This window comes from Chiloscyllium punctatum, chromosome 20 (genome assembly GCF_047496795.1).
Source record: "Chiloscyllium punctatum isolate Juve2018m chromosome 20, sChiPun1.3, whole genome shotgun sequence".
Classification (NCBI taxonomy): domain Eukaryota; kingdom Metazoa; phylum Chordata; class Chondrichthyes; order Orectolobiformes; family Hemiscylliidae; genus Chiloscyllium; species Chiloscyllium punctatum.
The window spans coordinates 56,826,471-56,839,121 of NC_092758.1; the positions used below are offsets into that span (position 1 = coordinate 56,826,471).

Sequence of the window (12,651 nt, forward strand, 5' to 3'; positions counted from 1 at the left end):
TCTGTGCAATTTGCATGCAAGGAGTGACAAAATTGTAACAGACTAGAAAGAAACATTTTGTTTGCAAATTATATTTTTATGAGCGATGCAAGCAAGTGTCCTTTAGTGTAAATGGGGATACTTGAATAAATATCTTTTGATGCTGTAGCTTTCCATACTGGTATTATCTTGGATGTTGTGATTTGGAAACAAGGATGAAAATGTTAAAAATCTAAGTGTTCACAGACTGGGAGATGATGCGAGTCAATGAGCAGAATGATGGATGACTAGGACTGGGTGAGTGAAAAGGAAACGAGCAGCTGAGTTTTGGATGCACATGAGTTTACAGACAGCAGAATGCGAGAGGTTGTCAAAAGGGCACTGGCATAGCCAAGCCTAGACATTACAAAGGCATTGTGAAGGTTTCAGCAGAAGAATGAAGGCAGTTTTCAGGGACTAGAGATGTTACCAAGTCTTGGTGATGGAGCAAGTACATGACTAATGGCTCAGGATCAGAAAGTCACAAAATTTGTGAACAGTCTGTTTCAAACTGTTTGCAGGGAGAGGGATGGAGTCTTTGGCTACGGAACACAATTTCATGGCTGGGAGTGAAGACAATGCCTCAGTCTTCCTAACAATCAGTCAGAAGAAATTTTTACTCATCCAGCACTGAATGTCAGACAAACAAACTGAGAACTTCAAGGAAAAGTGACAGTTTGCTAGTGAGTTAGAGCTGTGTGTCATCAGTGGTTATGCAGAATGGTGTTTGTAGATAATGCCAGTGACTGAGAACACACAGATATGAGACAGAAGTGGGGGTGGAGACAGGGATCCATCTTTGGGAATGGTGAAGCAGGGGTGGTCGAGTCAATCAAGAATGGTCATTGGAAGTGACTGCCTTCTATTGGGCTGATGGAATAACAACCAGCTGACTGCTGTCCAACCAACTTGCAAATAGTGGAGAGAAACTGAAAGAGGGCAATGTGGTCAATCACCTCAAAGGCTGCAGACAGTTCAAAAAGTATGAGCAAAGATAATTTACCATTAATGTCACATAATGTATTATTTGTGACACAAAAAGAAACGCTTTGGTTCTCAGTGAATTAGCATTCTACAGCACAGAAATTATTTGATAAATACTAACAAAAACTAAAACAACTGCGGTTGGTATAACTATCCAACCCATCACAGTTACTCTCACAAACAAAATGCCTTGGCTGCTTCCTGAACATATAGGGCAACATGTACTGGTGCACAAGGCTGAACTGTTATTTTCATTCGAGAAAGAAGTATTTCCTCTGTGAGATAGAGGAATAAATTCCATAAACTGAAGATAAGCTTTTTAGCGTTAGGTTGCATTTATTTTCTCTTTCTCAGCTGAGCAAATGTAATATCCTGTAATATGAATGAAAAGTATTTTGATATTTGGGGAAGCAATACAGTACTCAGTGGAAACATCTGACTACAGAAGTGCAATTGTTGGTGTATTTTTGGTATAGACATGGTACTTCCATGATTTTAGACAGTAATCTACTGTTACGCTTTCCTGTCTGCCATCTCTTATGCTTTAAGTGGACGGACTACATCAGCAAACATTTGTCTCAATCAGATTTCTCAAAGATTATAAGGCAGATGTGAGCTCAAGATTATCAGCTCTGTCCCCCTGAACTTACCCTGCAGTATTCATCAATTGGTTTCAGCCTCTTGACTGCTACATCCCTGATGTGACTTCGTCTGAAGAGAATTTTACCTGCAAAGCAAATAAATAACATCCTCTTAGAAAATAACATATCCATTAAGTCCTCCTTCACTGCTGAAGTCAGGAGCAATAGTACCTAATCTACATTAACCTTGTTAACCTTGGAAGAAATCAAATCTTCCAATTATTGCAGGTGTACATGGAAAATGTTTGGAAGTTGATAACTGCTTAAAATATTTTGAAATCTTTATGTAACAACTCTCAAAATAATTTGTTACCAGTATTTTATTAGACTGAATGGTTATATGATAAATTTGCTCAAAATGACTAAAATCCCAATACAGAATCAAAAGTACTTTGCGGCAAAAGATTTTACATTTAAGAACCTGGGGTGGTAAACTCTTTCAACATAACACTAAAACCAGTGGACATCACTGTGCAAAAATAGTGAGATCAAACTAATTAATTAATTAATAACCAAGTAATAAATTCATTTTGTATTATTGATTTGAATATTTTTGTATCTTTTGCTCAGTATCATTATGCAGAATTTAATAGACCACAACGAAAAGTTATGTTGCTGAAGACATTTTATCCCATTCGCTTTGCATATGCAGCCAGATGGTTTCTTTAAAAGAATAACTCATTGTGCTTTGCATCAAGTCTGGCATGATCATTAGTCCTTTCTGGATTAATTGTATAGAACTAGAAACTGGTAGTTTCTCCATTAAGACCGATCAAGCTTTCTTGATATCAAGAAAAGTTAATCTTTTCTGTTCCATGCCATTCATTTCTAGAATCACCCTTAGCTCAACACTGATGAGTTCAGGAGCTGAGCTTCTGGTGGAAAACTAAATTGTGAAATGGTGAGCAGATTATTGATTTGTAGATGGCCCTTGATGGCACTACTGATGTCGTCTTCCATCATTTTACTGACAATTGGGAGGGTGCTGATATAATGGCACAACTGGTCAGGTTAGATTATCCTATATTTTTTGAAAAAGAATATACGTAAGTATTATTGTAGATCTTGTGGTATGTTGGATTGTGCCCCTAGCCCTGTGCTAGTAGGTAATCCCAGCTACCCTGGAGACGAGTTACACCATGCCCAAATAGGTTAATTAAAAATAATTATTGCCAAGTGTTCTCCAGGTTGTTTCAGGCATTATTGTTGTACTGGAATACTTGAGCAAGGGCATAGCCAGCTTGAGTGGGCAGGTCTGCTGTAGTCAAAAGGGGATATTGTCTGCTTTCTTGTTTCTGATATATCTGATTGCAAATTGAATTAGGTGGATAACCAGTATGCATGATAAAGTGTATCTTTCAGCATAAAATAACAAGAATTCACTCACCATATCTGCTTTAAGAGGCATGCAAATACTTCAAACTTAGCTCTTTCACCCATGGTTGAGGATTGGGATGTGCATTTTACTTCTGGTAAACCTATTTTCTGTTTGAGCTAGAGAGGTTTGCTCTCTCTGCGAGGCTAAGTCTGCTCATCTCTGTCTATAATCATCATTTCATGGTGTGTGCATGCATGTAATCCTGTGTTGCAACTTCACTAGGTTGGTACCATTTTGGTTAATCTCTAAGGATTTTCGCTACAGGCAAGCCAGTTGTTCCTTGGTGTCTCACACCTTCAACTAATAAGACTCAAAACACCATTATTACTCGGCTGGAAACAATGCATTCTCTGCCCAGAGTACAAGCTGACCAATATCTTTTATTGGCCTTTGACAATTATTGAGGATTAAATTAATTGAATTTTCTGGATTAAATGCTGCTTTACTAGTATTATTACACATCAGACCATACTGACCCTCGCCTGCTGCCACCAAGATTGATTTGTGTGGTGAATAATTGGAATCACAGCATCAAGCTTTATTATGCTGTCACCTTTTCCCCTAATTTCTGAGCTTCCTCCTCTGTGCAGTAAAGTTGTGGCTGATCTTCTACCTTAATTCCAGTTTCCTGCCCCACCCTCAATCCTTTGACAACCATACAATGAGGCCACAGGAATAGCCAGCAAAGGAAATTTTTAAAAATACCTTTTCAGTTTGCACTGATCTTCGGTGATCAACATTCACCAGATAATTGCTACTGCACAGAAAATGACATTTAAATAATTTGTTTCTGAAATAGTTGGGGGGGGGGTGGTGTTCTACATTCTTTTGTGCATCGTTGGGACTGCATATAAATATCTGGACCACCTAAAGTTCATAAAATGAGGAGAATGCTTGCCACTGAACACAGCTCATGATGAGAACCTGCTTTTTGAATCTTTTAAAATGGGAGGTCGATGCACTACACTTACACAGATTGGCGAGCAAGTAATCAGATTTGGGACATGCAAAAGCTATAGAAACAATCATGTTAGCTAACTAACAGAATTAGGATGCCACTGAACTGTAAGAGGAAGAAAGGGACAACTACCTTCACCTTCAGTGCTATAAAACAAGTACTTACCCACACCATCATTCATACTCTTTCTCCTTCTCATTCAATAATACAGAAATATTCACCAGGAGAGAGTGACAGCAAAACACTTGCATGTGCTCAGAGGATCTGACATAGATGGCAAAGATTATATCAAAATAAAATATCATCCACAACAGCAATATCAGAGAAGGATTTAGCACCATTATGCAAAAAGACGCAAATAATGGATCATCTTCAGATGTTCCAACTGATAAATAGGCCCCCAAATTGAAATCAATACCATTCAGATTGTATGAGACTATGTGGAGAGAATGACAATCAACTTCTAAATGCTTGTGTCAATAACTTTTGGCATTTGTATAATTTAACTGATACATTGCGATTAGCACTTTGCTGATCAATACTCAGGTTCAGAAACCAAAAGTACTGTGGCTAGCGTCCATCTTTAGGATGTCATAGACACTTCTGATCTGCTTCACATGACCTTTCCAATTATCTCTCAAGTATCTAATGATGTTAGCAGCAACACAGATCATTAAAGTTCCACTGAGATGCCCTGTGATAAGGAACAGTTTAGTATCATGAACTTCTGAGAACATCGTTCAGATTAAATACTAAAGGTGCTCTTGGCAATTAGGTACCATACTTAGGATGGACATAAGGTTAACAGAGAAAAATTGGAGGAGCGATAAAGAGGAAGGGGAGGTGATATTTTTGTAATTATGTATGATCAATACAACTTTCCATTCATACAGAGCTTTGAAGCAAAAAATACTCCTAAAGTTTTTCACCATGATGAAAATAAGTCATGAAGAGATGGATTTTAAGGATGTTAGAGATCCGTAGAGACAGGTGGTTTAGATAGTCACTTCCTTAGCAGAGGCCAAGATGGCAGAATCTGTTCCTTCCAATAGTTGGGATGAGGGCAATAATGGTGGCAATTAGTTGCAGGTGAAATCAGAGCAGTATAAGTTCTCATATTCCGAATTACATCTTCTCCACATTCCTTGTATGTGAGAGGATACCTGAAGTTCAACTTGCACCATGACAGAATGCTCTTATACCTGTTAAATGAACATATGCTTAGGGATCCTCTTCTGATGGATCTTGCAAAGAGTGGTGTAGACCAGAGACTCGACTGCAATCTGGAGAGTCTGATGAAAACCTGCTTCTTTGTTTCATCAATTCAGAAGAATAGTTATACCTTAAACATTAACCAATCGGGTTCTCTGCTGATGTTGACTGACCTATTGAGTACTTGCAGCATTTTCTGGTTTAGTGCCAGGATGACAATACACTTGCACCAATAGGAACATTCAAATAGAACAAACAAACCAATGCCACTTTTTCTCTGCACTCTGAAACTTCAGCCAACAAGATCAAAACAATGTAATCCTCTGATCAGCACATGGTACCCTATCATTGACTGCATGATCTCCAGTTCGGACTGTGTTCTCAATTACATTTCCAGAAATCCCTGCTGGAACAGACACAAGGAGATGTCAGAGAAGAACACAACTCTATGCTCAAATCAGTTGTCTGCCATTACTGAACAGCTCACCAACACTCGGTAGGACTAGGTTTGCAATATCTAGATTGCCACTTGGTGAGATACTCAAGACAGACCAGTTTGAAACTGTTCTCAAACAAGAGGCATGGCATGGTGGCTCAGTGGTTCACACTGCTGCCTCTCAAAACCAGGCACCCAGGTTCAATCCCACCATCAGCTAATTGTGTGGCATTTACACATTTTCCCTGAGTCATAGAGATGCACAGCACAGAAACAGACCCTTTGATCCAACTTGTCCATGCCGACCAGATATCCCAACCCAATATAGTCCAACCTGCCAGCACCCGGTCAATATCGCTCCAAACTCTTCCTATTCATCTACCCATCCAAATGCTTTTTAAATGTTGCAACTGTACTAGCCTCCACCACTTCCTCTGGCAGCTCATTCCACAAACATACCTCCCACTGCATGAAAATGTTGTCCCTTAGGTCTCTTTTATGTCTTTCAGGGTTTTCTTTGGGTGCTCCAATTTCTTCCCACAGTCCAAACATATACAGGTTAGGTGGATTGGCCATGCTTAGTGCTCCAATAAAGACAGAGCCTGTGGTATGTCCAGAAGAAATGGGTAAGAGGACTTACACTTATTTTATATTTGGGGCGCATTATAGATGCCTTTTTTAAAAACTTCACCAGAAGGTCTGGTGCCAAATGAACCCTGTGCAGAACTTTTAACTGCATAGCGCATGTCCTACTACAAATTGAGATCTTTCGCACATTCTGCCATGTGTCCTCCCACGTTTCAGAAGAGATCTCCACTCCTAGCCCTTGCTCCCAAACCTCACATAACTGGTTAATATCCTGCCAGGCTCTACCACCCAGCCGGCAATCGAGGGCACTAACCGAAAGCGTGCTTGTGACACAAAGCAGCAACCTCTTTGTATCAGACTTATATGGTTTAGTGAGAAGCGTAATCTTCTTCTGGATGAAATCCCTAACCTGAAAAAAACAGAAGAGATCTCTGCTGGGCAACCTGTATTTGCAGCTCAATTGCTTGAAAGACATCATAATCTCTCCCTCAACTGGAAACACCTCACTCTGCACAAAGTTTGAACCTTGAGTCCATCATCCCTGGTCAGAACCCCAGCATACCAACTATGGGAGTGAGTGGCCAAGTCTTGGATAAGCAACCCTAACTCTGATGCATTGCCCTCCATGCCTTGACCGTACTAATAACAATAAAGTACCTGCAGTGGTCAATAACTGTCCTCATCTTATCCATGAACAACAGGTTAATAAGAGGGCACTTTGCCTGGGAGGCCTTGATATCCAGCCATATTGAGCTTGGATCGTTACCTATCCAAATGCACACAAAAGACAGCATGGAAATCAACTGATACCTCCTGATGTCTGGCAAATCAACTCCTCCTCAACCTTGAGATAACTGCAATTTAGTCAGTTTGATGAGGGGCCGCTATGACGCCAGACAGACGTACTAAACCAACTCATAGGTTTCCGCAACGTTGACCTGAGAAACATTATAAGGATCATATGCATGGGATATCATATGCAAACGAGGAAGGACATTCGTCTTAACAAGAGCTATTTGGCCCAGCCATGAAATTGGAAGAATCTCTGAAGATGCCGCTTAATATTGTCGAGCAGGTGAGCAAAAGTAGTCCAAAATAACCGATCAAACATGGGGGTAAAGACACCTAGGTATTGGAAACTGGAACGTGATCACTTAAAGGGGAAGCTAGGGCCACATTCAACCTCTGGCACTTCTTGAAGTCCCCCAAAGGCATAGCCTCCAGCTTCGCAAAGTTGATCTTATATCCTGAAATAGCCCCAAATGAATTAATACATTGTATCAGATGGAATACAGAGGTCGTTGGGTCTGATAATAACAAAAGGACATCATCTGCATATAGTGTAATCTTGTGACCCCTCAATCCCACTTCCAGAGTGGTTAATGTGGATGTTTTGATGAATGGCTTCTGCCAGCAGCTCTATCACCAATGTAAACAACAACGGTGAAAGGGGACAGCCTTGATGACTACCCCTGTCAATCTTAAAGTTCCAAGATTTCACCCGTTGGTGATGACTGCGGCCAGAGGGTGGTGGTATAAAACCTCCACCCACCTAGCAAAGACCCCACCCAACCCAACCACTCTAAGACATAAAAGAGATATGGCCATTCTATCTGCTCAAATGCTTAATCTGCTTCTAAGGAAATCACTAATCCCAGGATCGATCGTTGCTGACATGCTTGGATCATATTCAGCAATCTTTTACCATTATTAGAAGACCTACTGCCCCTTATAAAATCTGTCTAATTCTCTTTTGAAAATATAGGGCAAAACCTTCTCCAATCTCAGCGCCAATATCTTAGGCAGAATCTTAAAATCTGAACTTAATAGAGAGATGGGCCTGAATGAGGCACAATCCTCAGAAACCTTCCCCTTCTTAAGAATGAGGGATGTATTAGCTTCTCTCAAAGATGGTGGTAGGCATTCACGCATATTGGAGTATTTGCACATTTCCAGCATCGGCCCTGACAGAATCTCTATTAACTCCTTATAAAACTCACCTGGGAGACCATGAGGGCCAGGCGCTTTCCCACTGTGGGGTGGCATAGCTGCATCCTATATTTCCTGAACCATCAAGGGGGCATTAAGGAGAGAGGCCGGTTCCAGGAGGTCCAAGCTCTTGAAAAAGGCTTCCATCTTGGCCCTCCAATCCTTGCAACCTTCAGACTGATGCAATTCAGACTAAAAACACTAAAAAGCCTCATTAAACCTTTTGGCATGATATGGAAGGACCCTGGCGCTGTCTCTAACTGCAGTCATGGATTGGGGAGCACACTTTTTCCTAGTCAGATATGCTAAATACTCCCCTGGCCTATCCCCATGCTCAAACAGCCTTTGTTTAGCAAAAGCAAGTTCTTTCTTTGCTGTTTGTGTAAGGACTGAATTCAGGGCAGCCCGAAGGGCTGTGATCTGCTGTAGTTTGGTCAATGAAGGTCTCACAAAACATGCTGCCTCAGTGGCTTTCAGCCATGTCTCAAGTAGACACTGTTCCCCCTTCTTTTGTTTCCGGCTAGCTGAATAGGAAATAGCTACTCATGTAGCAAAGGCCTTAGCGGTCTCCCATTGCATAGACGGACTACAATCCATGCCTGAGTTGATCATCAAAAACTCATGAAACTCCCTCAAAAAGTATTCCACAAATTTGAAGTCCTTAAGAAGAAAAGGGTCCAGACACCAGTGCCGCAAACCTAGCCCCTCACCCTTGGCCTTAACCTCCAAATATACTGCCATGTGATCAGAGGTAGCTACGTTCCCAATTTTACAACCCATAATCGAATGCAGAAGGGTTGAGGGTGTCAGAAAAAGATCAATCCTCGTGGGACATGTATGCGGGTTTGAAGAACAGGTGAAGCCCCTGCCAGTAGGGTGAAGACATCTCTAAATGTCCACCAGCCACAACTCCTCGCATAAGTCCGTCACCTGCTTGGCCTGCGAAGAGATAGATGGGGGCTCACTAGGCATCCTGTCCACTGTTGGATCCAAAAGGCAATTAAAATCCTTCCTCCCCACCACCCCCCCACCCCCAATAATGTGCTGTGTTCCAAAGGCACTCAGCTTAGAGAAGGCACTAATTAAAAATTTGAGGGAATGCGCCAGAGGACAGTAGACATTTAAAATGCCATATTCCTCCCCATGTATCAGGGCTTTGAGTATCACAAACTGCCCTTGCTCATCTTTCACCTGCTCTAATAATGCGAATGTAAGATTTTTTTCTGGATAAGTACAGCCACTCCCCTACTTTTAATAGTAAAGGATGAAAAGAATACCCAATCATTACTCCCCTGTTGTGACTTCAGGTGTTCTCCTTTGTCAAGATGGGTTTCCTGCAAAAGGGCAATATCAATCTTTTCCCTCTTAAGGCTGGAAAGCACTTTTATTTCCTTTTAACAGGCAAATGACTTCCCTTGATGTTCCAGGTGCACCATTTAACAAAACACTTAGCCATACCCCCTTTCAGAGAGCCTTGAACCCCATGGAGAGAGAACCCAGCTTGCAATGCACCAAGCATAAATAAATGGAGACTTATAGAGCCATAGAATTGTGTACACAAAAACTACTCTATCATAACTACAAATACCTATTGCTACTAAAAAAACTACAAAGAAAACCAATGATAAAACCTTGAACGGGAGACTCCCCCCTGCCCATAGGGGGCACTCACCCTACCCATCCCCTCCTGCACAGCTCCTTCAGGCCTGGACTGTGCCCCAGCCTTAGGCAAAAAAAGTAAATAAACAAGGAAATGATCCTTAAGTCAACAACAAAAAAGACAAAGTCAGGATAAGCACTCCATCCATCCCTGCCATCATGTCACCCCTACTTTGACTAAAAGAGAAAAAGAACAAAAAACAACAAAGGGCACCACAAAATTTTCCGTGATAAAATCCAGTTATAAAAACATACCATGAACAACATAGTCCAAGATTTTTTGTTTGCTTTAAAAAAAATTAGGGAAAGAAAATATAAGGGAAAAGGGAAAACAGGGAAAGAAGGAAAGGAGGATGAACATTAACCATATTCTTCAGACCAGTCGGTTTATTTTAAAGTGTCTACAAAATTCTTGGCTTTATCTGCCAAGTTAAACTGAGTCCTTGTGGCTGAAACGGAGCACCGTGGGGTACCTCATGGAGCACTGGATGTCAAGGTTCCTCCCCCTTTTTTTTTAACTTCATCAAAGTACTTCCTCTTTCGAATTACAGCTACCGATAAATCCTGGAAGAACATGATCTTTGACCTCTTGTGCAGCAGTGCCTGTGGATCTTTCCCCAGTAATCAGGAGGCTTCCATCACTCTTTGCTATGTGTGTAAGTGCACTAAGACCAGTCCAGACCTGCGCACTGCCACCCAATAGGCCCTTTCAACATTCGGCCATCCGGATTCCAATTTGAAGGCCCAGGAACTACAGCAATCAGTGCTCAAAGCAGCTGACTGGCTGCCCATCTTCTTCACCCTCCAGGAGCCCAACAATCTGAAGATTGGTCCTCCAACCTCGATTTTCGACCTGATCTCGTAAGGTCCACACTTCCTGCTCCTGCACCTGGATCATTCCTGACAAGGATTCGATCACTGCTTCCAAGGCCGTGGTTCAACCCTCCACTTCTTCCATCCGCGCCCCGAGGGCCTGGAGCTCCCATTCATGCTTCTGCAGCATGGGCGTGATCAGTTGGGCTTGAGCATGGATCTCCACGAATGCAGCCTCAATCTTCATGGTAAATCTCGCCATCGCCGCCATCAATTCCTGTGAGTCCGTCAGGTCCCCTGGGGGATTGGGAGAGGTCACTGCTGCAGCCTCTGGTGCGCCCGGTGCTGCAGGGATGTGTACTCTTTGCCGCTGTTTGCTTGCTCCTATTCCTTTGGCATCCTTCCCACTCCAAAGTTGTCAATGAATATGTGTTCTTCAATTCTTTAAATTAATATTTCCTCCATATAAGTTGGCCAGGGATGATAAAAAAAACAATATGCCTTGACTGTTAGGCAGAACAGTCCCCGACATTCTAATGAATCGCCGCCATCTTGCCAAGTAAACCAGCAGTAATTTATGAGTGCCAGTTATCCGAACATTTCTCTGTTATCCTGCAATGCACGCCACAATGCCATTTAACTGATAACTGATCTATTGTAAACATGTGGTAATACGAGTGCCGATTATCCAACATTTCTCAGTTATGCGCATCATAATGCCATTTAATTGATAGTTGAATGCCGAGTTGCCGAATGCAGTTTTTACAGGACCTTGTTCGGATAATCCAAAATTCGGATAATTGATGATCAGATAATCAAGGTTGTATTGTATCTGTTAACTTTATTTCAAAACTCAAGCAATATGGATGGTCATTTCAAACAGACTATAAAAATCTACAAAAAAGTACAGTTGGGTTTACAGTTTAAAACAATGAGACACACTTAAAGAATTGAGGTTTTTAGCTAATTGATGTTCGTGACTCTGTCATCATGGTTATAATGTGAGAACTGACAAGAGCTCAGGATCCACTTGATGCATTTTGATCAAGATGGTATTGTCAGGGGGATCTAAGATGGAGGCGATCTGAGAAGGTCACACTGCAGAGCTTCGCATCGCAGCAGGAGCAGGACGGTCCTTTAACCCACCCAACCGAGGTCATCAGGATTTCTTGGGACGTTGGAAAGATTGTGGAGCCCCAAGAAACATGAAAAAATTGACTTACCTGTATTTTCAACTGTCCAGAAATGCCTAAGAAGGGAGGAGGAGCATCTGAGGCCGGGCCTGCAGCTCAGCCTGCAGCAGCCTCGGAGCCAATTACTTTCCAGGAACTGGTGAACCAGCTCTCGAAATCTCACAAGATGCTGGGGAAACAGATTGAAGAGAAGCTGGCTCCAGTCTCTCTCATGCTGCAGAAGCATGAGCAGCAGCTGGGAGACCTGGAGAAGAGGACGGATGAGGTGGAGCACAGGGTCACAGTGGTGGAAGCTGGTGCCAGTTCATTCAAGGATGAGATCTAAGCCCTGAAGACACAGGTTCATAATTTGCATGACCAAGTGGATGATCTTGAAAACAGGGGCAGGAGAAAAAACATTCGTATCACCGGTCTGCCTGAGGGTAAGGAAGGTGAGTGGCCTGCAGAATTTGTTGAAGATTGGCTTCAGAAATTCCTTGACTTGGAGACTGGCATGAGAGGATTGAAGATAGAGAGGGCTCACTGGGTCGCAGCGGGGAGGTCGGGTCTGGGTCAACGCCCTCGTCCTTTCCTGGTGCAGTTCCATCATTACCGGGATAAGGAGAGAGTCATGGAGGCTTCCAGACTCCAGGGGAAGGATCCAAAGGCCCTAATTTACGAGGGGTCTAAGATCATGTTTTTTCAGGACTTTTCAGCGGTGGTGATCCAGAAACGAAAATCGTATGATGGTGTCAAGGGAAGACTGAAAGAGCTTGGGATTCAGTACTCCCTGAGATATCCGG

At 42.2% G+C, this 12,651-nt stretch overlaps 1 protein-coding gene across 4 annotated transcripts in view; it reads right to left on the minus strand.

Moving 5' to 3' along the window:
• Window positions 1-12,651, minus strand: part of sh3pxd2b (SH3 and PX domains 2B) — a 353,494-nt gene that overhangs the window by 176,728 nt on the left and 164,115 nt on the right. For all 4 annotated transcript variants that reach the window (XM_072590958.1, XM_072590959.1, XM_072590956.1 and 1 more), the window contains exon 4: window positions 1,653-1,729. In XM_072590958.1, coding sequence (XP_072447059.1) covers window positions 1,653-1,729 — 77 coding nt within the window. The remainder of the gene's footprint in view (window positions 1-1,652; window positions 1,730-12,651) is intronic.